This window comes from Amphiprion ocellaris, chromosome 10 (genome assembly GCF_022539595.1).
Source record: "Amphiprion ocellaris isolate individual 3 ecotype Okinawa chromosome 10, ASM2253959v1, whole genome shotgun sequence".
Classification (NCBI taxonomy): Eukaryota; Metazoa; Chordata; class Actinopteri; family Pomacentridae; genus Amphiprion; species Amphiprion ocellaris.
In genome coordinates, this window is record NC_072775.1 from 29,147,914 (window position 1) to 29,161,249 (window position 13,336).

The following is a 13,336-nucleotide window of genomic DNA, read 5'->3' on the forward strand; positions in this document are numbered from 1 at the left end:
CTCACCTCTCTTCTCTCCAAAGTACAGGGTTTGCTGTGCGGTGTTGGACCACTGCAGTGAGGAGTTGTCGCTCTCGGCCACCCGACAGGTCAGCGTCACCGTCCCTCCGACGGACACCGTCTCATCTGAGGTCACCGGCTGCAAGGGGTCGTCGTCTAGGTAACAGAAAAAAGAGAAAAAAAGAAATCATAAGACAGAGTGACAGAGAGACACTGCGCTTATATGAAAACACAAGCAAAAATAGAAGCACACACCAACACACAAATCAGATAAACCCACAAAATGCATTACCCGCCTCGCTCTCTCCCTCTCTTCCTCCCTATCTCCCCCCGCCCATCTCTTTCTCTGCTTGTCAGATTATCTATATATCTCTATCTGTCTTTCTGAAAGCACAGACACAATGCGCGGACATGCTGTCAGAGAAGAGAAAAAGCTGACAAATGGCTATCTGGTTGTACGTCTGCGAGGCCAATGTAGGAGCAATGAGTCAGTAGCAGCAGCTCCAGCACCCAGAGACTGCTTGACCTGAGGGACCAGCAAAAGATGAAGAGACTGTGGCAGACAATGGCTCCAGACGGGTCAAAGCGACAAGCGTGCTGTCTCGTTCCTCTAATGGCGTCGTAGCCCTCTTTTGTCAATATCTGTGTCACTTTTTAACGCACATGCATATGTATCGGCTGATACAGAACAAGCTCAAATGGGATAGGCATTATGGAAATGAGCAGGTCAGAGGGAAAGAGAACGAGAATACAAATGACCCGGCATAATGAAGGGATTCTAAAGGCTGTAGCTGAAACTGGAACACCACAGAAACCACTGAAGAGTGAACTGTCTGGGTGTGTAACAGTATTCAAATTGGCTCAAATTATGGTATTTAACAGTGCTCCCTTGATAACGGGTGATGGTGCACGCTAATTCTGCTTTCCATTCAGCGCGGGTGGCAAATGACTGTGAATCAGAAAGAAGACATGTATACTAAAATATGCAGCCCCTTGTTACGGTGAGTAATGCGGTCGTGTGTTAAATTAGTGCGGGCTCGAGTGCACCGAACCCTCCCTCTCCCGCTCACTTCCAAACGTGCCAGCGCTCGCTCAAACTAATCTCAAGCAAAAACAAAAATATGGCATAATTGACGACAAGACCAAGCCAACGGAGGGAACATCTCATAAGAAGATATGGCTCAAAGCGGTCCCCTCACCCCTGGAAATACGGCGCGTATAAATAGTTTAATTGGAACCAAATTGTCAAGCGGGAGACAGGTTTATATTCGGTGCGGAGCGTTATCACATCCTTGCACCGGCGGTGGAATTGATTTTTTTTTTTCCTGCAGGAAGAACATCTGCGTAAGTGCGCTTCGGCGGAACTCCCATCAAGACATGAAAGAGGGGGGCACATGGAGAGAGGATGCAGAAGAGGAGGCGAGCAAACTAACTGCATGTAGCATCAAAAAACACATTCAACAGTCAATGAACTGAGAGCTGCAGGTAGGAACAGTGGGCATCTTTTTTTTTATAAGCCGAACAGCCAGTCCAGCATCTCAGAGAACATCAGTTATTAGAAAAGGAAATAAAAAACTTTACGTTTGCCTGTGGGCTGTGAGGATTCAGAGCGATAATGGCTCTTAAAGGTACAGCCGCTGTTTGCAAGTAGCTTTCAAAAGACACTCAGAGACTTCCAGAGCCCTGCGAGTCAGGAAGTTGTTCTCTCTGGTGTTTCGCTGCAGCTTTGACCTTGTGGTTAGTTTATCTAAGCACCGTGATGGCTGAGGGCTGACTGTGTGGTCAAGTGCACCGCGGATTAGTGTCTCCTTTAATAGCATCTTGGGCTAATTCTTGCGGCTGATCGCAAGAGCTCCTTCACTTGGCACGAACACGTTGGGTAAATTGGCTGTCCCAGTGCATCAGTCATCAAGCCAACCGCAATGATCTCCGACAAGTTAGCCAAACTTATGTCGTGCCTCTGGCCGCCACGGAGTGCTGGCATTTCTGACTAAGAGCAACCTTTAATTGAGGCTCAGTGTGACATTTGTGCAGCTAAAACAATATCAGTGGTCAATTAGTGACTCTTCGGGGAGGAGATGTGTGCTGTTTAGGCTGACACTTATTTGAAATGATTCTTTATATATCATAGACTGTTTATCCCAAGAAAATCCCACAAAGCCAACTTTTTAATGTTGGTAGACTAAATGTCAAACCCACTTTGTAGGAAATTATTGTGAAAATATTGCTACGGTCTAACAAGAGTGTGCAGTTTTTCCCAATACAGTTCAAAACTGTAAAATCGGATGCATTTTTGGAGCCAAAAACATGAATGGCCGTTAACGTTAAGACACAAAAACCAGACACATAACACAAACAAGACAACAAAAACATGAAGCAACATAATGGAGACACAAAAGGAACAAATATTTGATGACAAGCAAAATACAGAAAAATGAGACACAAAATGGCACAAGCAAGATGCAAACAAGACTAAAAAGAAAACATAAAATAACACAAAACACCATAAAATCAGACAAAATAACACACAAAGCAATACAAATAAGATGCAACATGACAAAAAATGAGACAAAAAAATAAAAACTGAACATAAAACAGGAGACAGAACAAGAAAATTGACACAAGCGAGAGAGAAAAAAATAGACACAAAACAACTCAGAGACACAAAAGTACATAAATGAGACACAAAAGTATAAAAACAAGACACAAAACATCACAAACAAGACACAGAGTGACAAAAAATTATGTAAACAAGATAGAAAATGACGCACAAACCTCCAAACCATGAAACAAAATAACACAAGTGAGATACAAAAGAGAAAAGAGACACAAAGGGACATAAATGAGATGCACTTTCACAAAAACAAGACACAAAATGACACAAACAAGAAAACACCAATAATGAGACGAACTGACAGAGACACAAAGCTACACAAATAAGTCAAAACAACAAAAAAATAAGACAAACCAAAAAAAGCAAGATGCAACCGAAAAATGAGACACAAATGAGACAACAGCACAAAAATGAGACATAAAGAGACATAAAATGACCCAAATAAGTCACAAACATACAAAATCGAGTTACAAAAGGAATAAAACGAGACACAAAATGACACAAATGAGACACAAAACAGCACAAGCAAGACACAAACTGAGATAAAATTATGTAAACAAGATACAACATTATGTTTTGTCCTAAAAAATTAGACAAAATAACATGACCAAGATACAAAAAACACAAAACAACACAAATGAGACACAACAGTACAGAAATGAGATACCAAAGGATAAAAACAAGACATACAGTAAATTGACCCACATTAGACATAAACCAACAAAAATCGAGACACGAAAGGGTCAAAATGAGACAAAACGACGCAAAAAAATCCCAAAACAACACAAACCTACAGTTACAGTCGCTATTTATTACAGTGTCAACACTACATAAATAAATCACTGGAAAGTCTAGATGCAGTATTAAACAGAAATTCATATCCTAGTGTAGAGTCTGTCATCAGTTGTACAGTAATTAGCTGTTTAAATAAATTACAGCTGTGACACAATTACCATGGACATAATCTTATATATGTAAAAACCAAAAGTGTGTAACATCACATAATAATCTCCATCTGTTTGTGCCTGCATTTAACCAAATTTGTACAATGAAGCACCATCTTATAGATGTTTCTTCAAACTTCTGCTTGAAATTTAATACTTGAAAACTATGAAGTCCAACATGAGAAACCACAGTGATTAAAAGTCTTGTGTGTTCGAACTTCTGCGTAATAAATGACGATCCATCGCAGGTCCGCCGGAGCCGAACGAGATAAATTACACAAATGTAATGTTCCTTGTCATTTCGCACATGTTTGTCTTTTTTTGCTGTTTGGCCATTTTTAGGTCTTTTATTTTCATTTAAAACTATCGATTGGGGCCGCCGGGTTCCTTCAAGGTTAGAAGACGAGGGAAGAGGGAAGATTGCAGGTTCGATCTGTGGACTGGCAGAGTAAATCTGAAGGCAGCACTTATAGTCTTGTTCATTAACACGGCCGGAGCGCTGAAGCGTTTTGATTTCCGGCGAAGGAGACCAGACTGTGGTTGGAGTTTGTTACGCAAACTTTGCAAATCAATTAATGCGAGCAAATAAACAAAGGTTAATCTCACTCTTATGGACTTATGAGGCTTTAAATGCTTTAATGATGATGAATGATACTGCTCATATTAAATCTAAAGCTCCACTACGGCACTCTAACGACTCAATGCTGTACAGACTATGAGCATTGTTTTTGCACCATCAGTCCTATGTTTATCTCATATAAGTTTGGCTGTATGGAGACACTTTATGAACCCTTTAAATTGACGTATTGTATGGTCTAGACTTATCTAGTTGTCAAACATATGGCCCGCAGGCCAAAACCGGCCTGCCAAAGGGTCCAATCCGGCCCGCAGGATGACTTTGCAAAGTGTAAAAAACTACAGAGAAGACATGAACTGCAAATTGTAAATTTGTAAAACTGTAAATTTTAAATAATTTCGAGACCTTGGTAAGTTGTTTTGATAATAAAGTAGTGCTGGCAAATATTACATTTTTTAATCAAATTAATCACAGAGTTGCTGTGGATTAATTTAGATAAATCACGATTAAATACCCATTTTTTATCTATTCTTATCTATTATTTATCTATTTTTTCATGATTGTACATATATATTTATAGCATTCATATTTCCCACTGAGACGGCCAACGTGCTGTTTAGCAGCATGCGTGACGGTAAGTCTACTTTGAAAAACTGCCTGAAATGCGTTGCCAGAGACGTTTCGGAGATTTTGAGTCATTCTGCGCTGTAGATGTGTTAATTGCATTAAAAATTTTGAATCAGATTAATCATGATGATGGATTAATCCACATTAAACCTTAATTTTGATAGCCCTATAATAAAGTAAAATACTTTACTCTTCAGTTCCAGATACCTGCAACTAAACGTTTTGTGCTTTTGTAAACACACTGTGATCTATAAGTTGTAATAATGTAAATGATAAACTGAGGCATAATATTGTTTAAACTGAACTGAAATGTTATTTGTATGGTAAAATTACGGCAGCTGTCGTTGCCAGACTGCTACCATAAAAGCATGGTAAAATATTTTCTTCATTCACAGGAAAGAAATGTATCGATAGTGTTGATTGAAAAATGGGCTTCATTCTGTGTTTTACTGCAAAAGAAAAAAAAAGTTTTAACCTTTGACAAAGTTTTAGTTTTACTTAAAATTTACATGAAAATACTGTATAAAATAAAGTTTGTGTGACCTATTATGAATATTAAAGCATTTTTCCATCATCAGCCCAACAGTTACTGTATTTAACATTTAATATGTGTATTTTTAGGAATGACGTGCAAAAATTACAGTTAATGCTGTCATAAATATTAAAGTTCATTATTAACACAGAAGTACATAAATTTGACTGGTATAAACTGTATTTTACATGTAATAAATGCAAAAAATGCCACATTACTTGTTATAAATATTACAGCATGTTTCCATTATCAGCACAACTGTGAAAATTGGTATTCTTCTTGAGAAATAAATGCAAAAGATGACATTATACATCAATACTGTAAGGCATTTTTCCATTAAATAACTTTGCAAAAGTAGGGAAATTAATTTTTTGTAGAGAAAAAAATGTTTAAAAAAATAGTTTTCTCCTGATTAACTGTGTCACTTCTGCAGTGCTCTATTATTTGCTATCTGCTGCTACTTGCACATTTTTTGTACATTTTTTCATAAAGATTTCTATTTACCATCTTTTACTCCACTATTTAGTTATTTTTATTCTAATTTTATTTTCCTAACTTATTTATCTTATATGTTCAAAAGGGAGAATCTCACTGTACACTGTGTATAAAGACAATAAAGCTTTCTAATCTTGTGTTATTTTAAAAAGACAGTTCATTAAATGTGAACATTTTCAGAATGCACTTTTTTTGCACTAAAACAAAGGGGGGGAATTTGGAATTGTGGTTATTTATGGGTCGTTATGTTGTGATTTTACTAGTCACTTGAGATGAACCCCTGAACTAAAATGAGTTTGAAACCCATGGTTTAGATGGTTAGTTTTGAGAAAAGGTTTATTTATAAGCAATATTTTATGATACATTGTTTTGTGGCCAAAACACAATAAGATAAAAACTGGATATAAAACAACACAAAGGAGACAAAACAAAAAACAAAACACACCTAAACAAGCAAGATACAACCGAAAAATTAAACACAACAACTCAACAACTCAAATGACTCAAATGAGACACAATAGAAAAACACAACACAACAAAGCACAAGCAAGACACAAACTGACATAAAAATGACGTAAACAAGATACAAAATGACACACAAACCACTAGAAAATAAGTGAAAATAACACGAGCGAGATATGAAAGAAAAACGAGATACAATGCGATATAAATGAGATGCAACTTGACAAAAACAAGACATAAAATGACACAAACAAGACTTAAAACCCAAAAAATGAGACAAACTGACTACCTCTTCCCCTCTACCTCTATCCCTCTATCTGTATCCCTCTATCTCTACCGCTATCCCTTCATCTCTACCCCTCTACCTCTAACCCTCTACCTCCATCCCTCTATCTCTACCTCTCTACCTCTACCCCTCTACCTCTAACCCTCTACCTCTTCCCCTCCATCTCTATCCCTCTACCTCCATCCCTCTATCTCTACCTCTACCCCCCCATCTCTACCTCTCTACTGCTTCTGTCCCTCTCAACCCGCCCGGCCAGCAGCAGATGGGTCCCCCCACATTAGAGCCGGGTTCTGCTCGAGGTTTTTTTCCCTGTTAAAAGGGTGTTTTCCTTGCCACTGTCGCCTTTTGGCTTGCTCTGGGGGTCAGGCATATGGGTTCTGTAAAGCTCTTGAGACAATTTGACTGTAATTGGCACTATATAAATAAAATTGAATTGAAAATTGAAAACAAGACACAAAGGTACACAAATAAGACAAAGCAACAAAAAATTAGACAAACCAAAACAATCGAGATACAACAGAAAAATTATTAAGATGGGTGCCAGAGAGATGAGACTATTTGAGACAAAGTTAACAAAGACAAGTTTGTGTGGTTAGCACATTTCATGTTACGTTCTTTGGTGGCCAAAACTGGTTCATACAAAGAGCTACAGAGTCACCGCACCAGGAGAATATGACCCCAATAAGCCTTGGATACAGATACAACTGTTATTCTTACCACTGAAGCTCCTTAAGAGCAAAGTTAAAGGGGGGAAACGGAGTTCAGCCAGAGTTTAAACGGTTAAGTCGGGCTAAATACTCAGGCTGCAAAAAAAAGAAAGGAGGGACCTATCTATCCTTAGCAGACACTAAGTTAAACACTGCAGCTCGTCTTTCTTCTCACATCCACTCCTCTTCCTCCTCCAGCCTCCCAGAGCTGTAAGCCCGAGGAAGACACGGGTATTTAAAGCAACACAATTTACACTTTCCCAAGCTGGCAACAAGGTGAGAGAACACAGAGGTAGAAAGGCTGACTGGGATATGAAGTCAAAGAGGGAGGGAAGTAGGGAAGAGAGAGACGGGATGGGATGGATGGATGGATGGATGGATGGATGGATGGATGCGGAGGGCTGGTGATAAACATGAGGTGGGAAACAAGATGTGTGCACTAAAAAAAACGGGAAGGGGGGGGAAGTGAGACAACGGAGGAAGTGTGAGGAGCTCGAGGGCGTTCCAATGATGGAAAACAGAAAGGGGAGAAAACGTAAAGGAAGAGTTCAACGTTTAACGTTCAAGAAGTGGTGTATTATTCATTTTATTGCCAACCCCCCCTCCTCAAGAAACAGTGAATTATGAGAGCTACATACCAGTTTCTAAGACTAAAGCCAAGATTTCTAAACTTCCCAGTGGGTCTGTAACTATTAACTATTTAGTCAGGCTTTTGATTGATTTGATAGATTTTATTTATTTATTACTCACCTCAGAATTAATTTCATTTATTGACTTCTCTGATCATTTGCCTATTAACATACTTGTGTCCATTTAATGTAGTTTATTACTTAATTTTTAGCATTTCTTATTCAGTTTTGTTTTTTTACTTCTATTTCTATCTCTATTTATCTCTAATTAGTAGACATCTTATTTCATTTGAACTGTTTATCTAGCTTATTTTATTTAACTTTATCTCACCTGATGTTTCTTCATTGCATGTGTTAATCCCTGTTTGTACTGTTTTACTGAATTTTTATTTCTATTATCTAAGTTCTAAGATTTTGTTTGTGTGAAAAGTGCTATGTAAATAAAGTCTGATTCATTAAATAAATAAATAAATAAATAAATAAATAAATAAATAAATAATAATAATAATAATAATAATAATAATAATAATAATAATAATAATAATAATAATAATAATAATAATAAACTGTATTTATATAGCACATTTTAAAAACAAATACAAAATAAAATTTATTACAACACCAGATTAAATAATAATATGCCTCATCCAAGTAAGGTAAAAAGAATGAGTGGAATAAAAGAAAAATAGAGATTACAAAACCATAAACACAAGGCTAAAATTATAATAATAGTAGTAATAAAAACACAAAAATGTCAAAAAAGGACAAAAGAAAATAAAATTAAATAATTTATATAATATATAAATAATAAAATTATTAGATCATTAGATGATAAAAATGCATGCTATTAATAATAATAATAATAATAATAATAATAATAATAATAATAATAATAATAATAATAAATTTTATTTACATAGCACCTTTTAAAAACAAAGTTTACAAAAAAGTACAACACCAGATAAAATAATAAAATGCCTCATCTAACTGAGGTAAAAAGAAAAAGTGGAATAAAAGAAAAATAGAGAATAAAACCATAAACACAAAGCAAAAAAGATGATAATAATAAGAGAAGTAATAATATATAAGTAACATAAATACACAAAAATGTAAAAAAAAATAAAAGTATAAAAGAATAAAATGAAATAATGTACACAATACATAAATAATAAATTAAGTTATTAGATTATTTTATGATAAAAACACATGCTAAAAATAATCATAATAATAATAGAAATAGATTAGTCAGTGAAGAGAAAATTATTAACCACTGTGACAAGTAAATGTTGTTAAACTTGTCAATAAACTTCACTCTGTCTGCAGACTTTACATTGCAACAACATCCTGCACATAAAAATAGATTTTATGGCCTCTGGGAATGTTTGAGTTGCAGCTTCAAAGATTTAAAAGGTAGAATACAGATGTTAATAATTGCTTACAGTCCAAGGTGCTCCGTCTGCTTTAAATAAGTCTCTTTTATTGATGACTTTTCGTTGCAGTTCCGCTGCGTCCCACTGGGGGTGAAACCTCTCAATACCTCCACTTAGTGTTGTCATTACAGTTCTGTGCAGGAAGCAAATCTGGTTCTCACTATGTCTCTATGGCAATCCATATCTGGATATAATAAGCATATTTCACAAAGAAATTCCAACTATTCCTTTGATATAAAGCAGCTCTTCTCTTTCTCTCCATTAAAACAGGAACAGACTGAGATATTCAAACCACCTTGGCCATCTCCATGTACACCCCCTTTTTTCCCTTCTCCCTCCATCTGTCTCCCTCCTCCTTCTCTCCATCTGCCTCCGATGTCCTCCTCGGTTTCCTCCCATCCTCCCTTCACCTCTTCGCCCTTCTGTCGAACCTCCTCCTCATCCCCCTCTTCCTGCCCCCCATCAACTTGTTTATTCATCTCCATCCTTGATTCCTCCTTTTCCCTCCATTTTTCCCCCTCCCATTCTCCCAGGGAGGCTTTACAGTGTTTCTGCTAATTAACTCAGGTTAATGAACTTTATTTACTATAACACAAGTGTGTGTGTGTCTGTGTGTAGCTTCTGCATGTGTGTGTGTCGACGTGACGAGATGTTTATCCACATATTTGTGCATGTGTGGCGTGCACAAAGTGTGCATATTTGCCGTTTGCTTCTGTTTAAGGGTGTAGCTGTTGCATTGCAGAGAGGTAATTATCTGACTGTGTGTCAATATGTGTGCCTGTGTATGTGTGCGAGCTCCAAGAAGCGTATCACTTTTGAGGATTTGTTTGCATGCAAGTGTGTGTTTGTGCTCAGGCACAGTTGTATTTGCTTTACGGGAAGGAATCTGTCTGTGCACAAGTGTGTAGGGAGAAGTATGTGTATCTGTGTGATTTATGAGAGGTTTTTTTTTGCTTTTTTTATCTGCATGTGGTTGAGGCTGCATGTGTGCATGTGTGTGTATGTGTGTGTGCATATCCATATTGTATTGTAGCTGCAGTGTGCGGCGCTCTGGTGTGTGACAGTTGCAGCAGTCATGTGTCATGGTGCTGCTGCTGCTGCTGCTGCTGCTGCTGCTGCTGTGCACGTTTGATGGGAAACCACGCCAGCAGTGTACGGGTTTGATATGGCATGGCATGATACAGGCCATTAAACACACACAGAGGCATCCACTGGCGCACAACTGCAAGAATGCCTACCCCCCTCCCACCCCCAACCACCACCACCACCAACACCACCCCCGCAACTGTACACAGCAGCTCACATACGATCATAAAACATACAGGCACACATTTGTCAAGCAATACTTGCAGGAAAAAAAACATAAATACATAAAAAATAATATCAGATGCACTCGGACAGTTCCAAACACTCTTTCACAAAGCGCACAGAGGACACATTCAAAAACACACACACCCACCCTGACACATACAGAGCAGCCTCCCCCTACATCATCCATCTATGCCCAGCTGTCCCCTACTACCACCCATCCCCCTGGGCAAGTGTGTATATCTGTGAGAGTAGATATATATATATATATATATATAAATGAGTGTGTGTGCCCTTCTGCCCACCTCTACTGTCTGCAAGCTCCCCCATTCCTCTCATCCCTCTCTCCATCCCCAACTCCGCCTGTTGTGAGCCGAAAGATGCAAATTCAAACCAGATATTTTTTTTAAAAATTTAAACAGTGAATAAAAAAAAAAAAAAAAAAAAAAGTCTGCAATGTATAACAACTTTTTCTTCTCCAGCTTGTGATGTGTACAGCTGGTCTAAGCGAAGAAAGGTTGTTTTTTTTGTTTGTTTTCCAGCTGATTTTTGCAGCCTTTAATAGAAGCAATGGTTGATTCTCTTCTCCGTTTGTCCCGTCATTTGGGGGCCGCCGAACAAATTGCTTATAATCTTTAACGGATGTGGGTGGGGAAGGAGCGAGGGGTGGGACTGGACTGTGTATTTGGGATTTAAGCACCCCCCACCTGCAGTCTTAGCACAAACAAACTCCTTAGCCTTTAGTTTTTGCTCCAGCCCGCCTTTTTTTTTTTCGTTTTTTTCCTGAAGGATGAGGGTTTGAGCCCATAACAGCCCCCCTTACACACACACTCTCATCACATCAAGTACCCCCTCCAAACCACCCCACCCTGTCTCTGCTGCCTGTCAAACATAGTTAGCTCAGAGCTCAGACAATCCCCCTCCTCATCCTCGCTCACACACAAACACACCATCAGCATCGCAGCCCAGCAGAGCGTCTGCAGCAGCGAGGCGCCAAGCCGGCCGCCCCACCCTGCCTCTGGAGCAGCACTGTGAGAAAGAAAAAGGGGGAGCGAGAGGGTGAAGAAGAGAGAGAAGGGAGTTCAGCTTGCAGAAAAGGGCAGCACCATCACTGCTGACAAAAGAAAAAGAATAATGATTCACCGGGAAGAGAAATACAGGGAGAGTTGAGGGAAAGAGAGGAAGATAGAGGAAAAAGCACAAGGTGGAAGAAGAAAAAACAAAACAAAGAGGGGAAACAGAGGAAAGAGAATGAAACAGGGACAGAGAGAGTGAGAGGTGAGCGAAGGACTTGGCAGAAATAAGCATATATAGATAGATGAGAGCGATGAGGGGAGATGACAAGATGACTTAGAAAACGGGCGAAAAGACCTGAAAAAGAAAAAACAATGACAGCAAGATGGAGGGAAGTAGAGCGGAGCAGAAAGAAAGTGAGCGAAGAGGCAGAAATGCAAAGAAAGAAAAGCAGACTGAGGAGATGCTGACATATGTGGTGAGGTGGAGGGGAAAAAACCAGCATAGGTAGGTAATACAATGCATGAACACAATCATTCTCCCCCTCTGCACTGGTCTGAAGTCATCTCCTTCTAAGGTGACTTCACAAAAAGTGGTTGGGGACAAAATCCACCATCCTCAATCCTAATTACAGCTATTAGGCAGTCTGAGTCAGTCAAATCAGGTGGGGATCTTCCAATGTGAAGGACTTTTTTCCCACTCTGGACACCTTCAAATCTGACAGCAATTACTTCAATTACAACTTTTTAAATAATTAATCATAAAGCATTCCTTCAGTTTTCCTGGCACGAGTGCAGTCGCTCCACACAGGGTCGGCACGAAACCTTGCAGGCTTCAAATTTAGGCCACGGGAACCTTACGGACATGCAGACGTGGAAAACATGAACTGACCTTTATTTGCCATAACATCCTTCTCATCCCTTAAAAATCCCACATTTGCAATGTACAGATATTGTAACCCCCCCAATAAAAAACAAGACTTTAAAAACTGTTGCAATGGACATTAAATAACTTTGTTAGAAACTGGCACAACTGTCAACCTACTCTCTGTTCAGTTTTTCCCCTTTACCATGTGATTTTGTTTCCTGTTGCTTCCCTGCAACGTCTATATGAAATGTGAGACTTGATTCTGAACATATATGTCTCATATAATCATCACAAATGCCTCTATAGTCATCTCAGCAGTGCTTTGATGATGTATTGTGATACAGGGTAGACGCGTTGGTAATTTTGTTCATTCTAACAGCATTTCCCAGCACAGGTCTCCTGTGGATGTTTCCGAAGGACTGCATATGACTTCACCCTTTTTTATAGGATACAGCAGTTGGTTACAGATTGGGCTGTAGCATCATGTTAATGTGATTATTCCGCAGTGGGCAGATGTAGCACAGGATATCTGGGGAATTTAGAACTTCCCGCTCTGGGCACCAAGCACAAATCAAAGTGTCTCCAAATAATGCAGCAATCACTTAATTCACAACTTTTTAAAATAACCAGTTAATAGACAAATAATCATAAAGCATTAATTTCATTTGCCTGGCACATGTGCAGTTGCTGCACATAACCTCCCATAAAAAGTCTGCACAGAACCTTGCGGGCTTGCAGTGTAGGTCATGGAGAACCTTGCAGACATGCAGATGTGGAAAACATGAACTGACCTTTATTTGGCACGACCGTCTTTGCATGCGCAGATATCGTAAACAGCAAAAGAC

General features: G+C 38.7%; 1 protein-coding gene across 3 annotated transcripts in view; it reads right to left on the reverse strand.

Annotated features, from left to right (window-relative positions):
• Nucleotides 1-13,336, reverse strand: part of cadm3 (cell adhesion molecule 3) — a 124,866-nt gene that overhangs the window by 78,891 nt on the left and 32,639 nt on the right. For all 3 annotated transcript variants that reach the window (XM_055014008.1, XM_055014009.1, XM_023279321.3), the window contains exon 3: nucleotides 6-155. In XM_055014008.1, coding sequence (XP_054869983.1) covers nucleotides 6-155 — 150 coding nt within the window. The remainder of the gene's footprint in view (nucleotides 1-5; nucleotides 156-13,336) is intronic.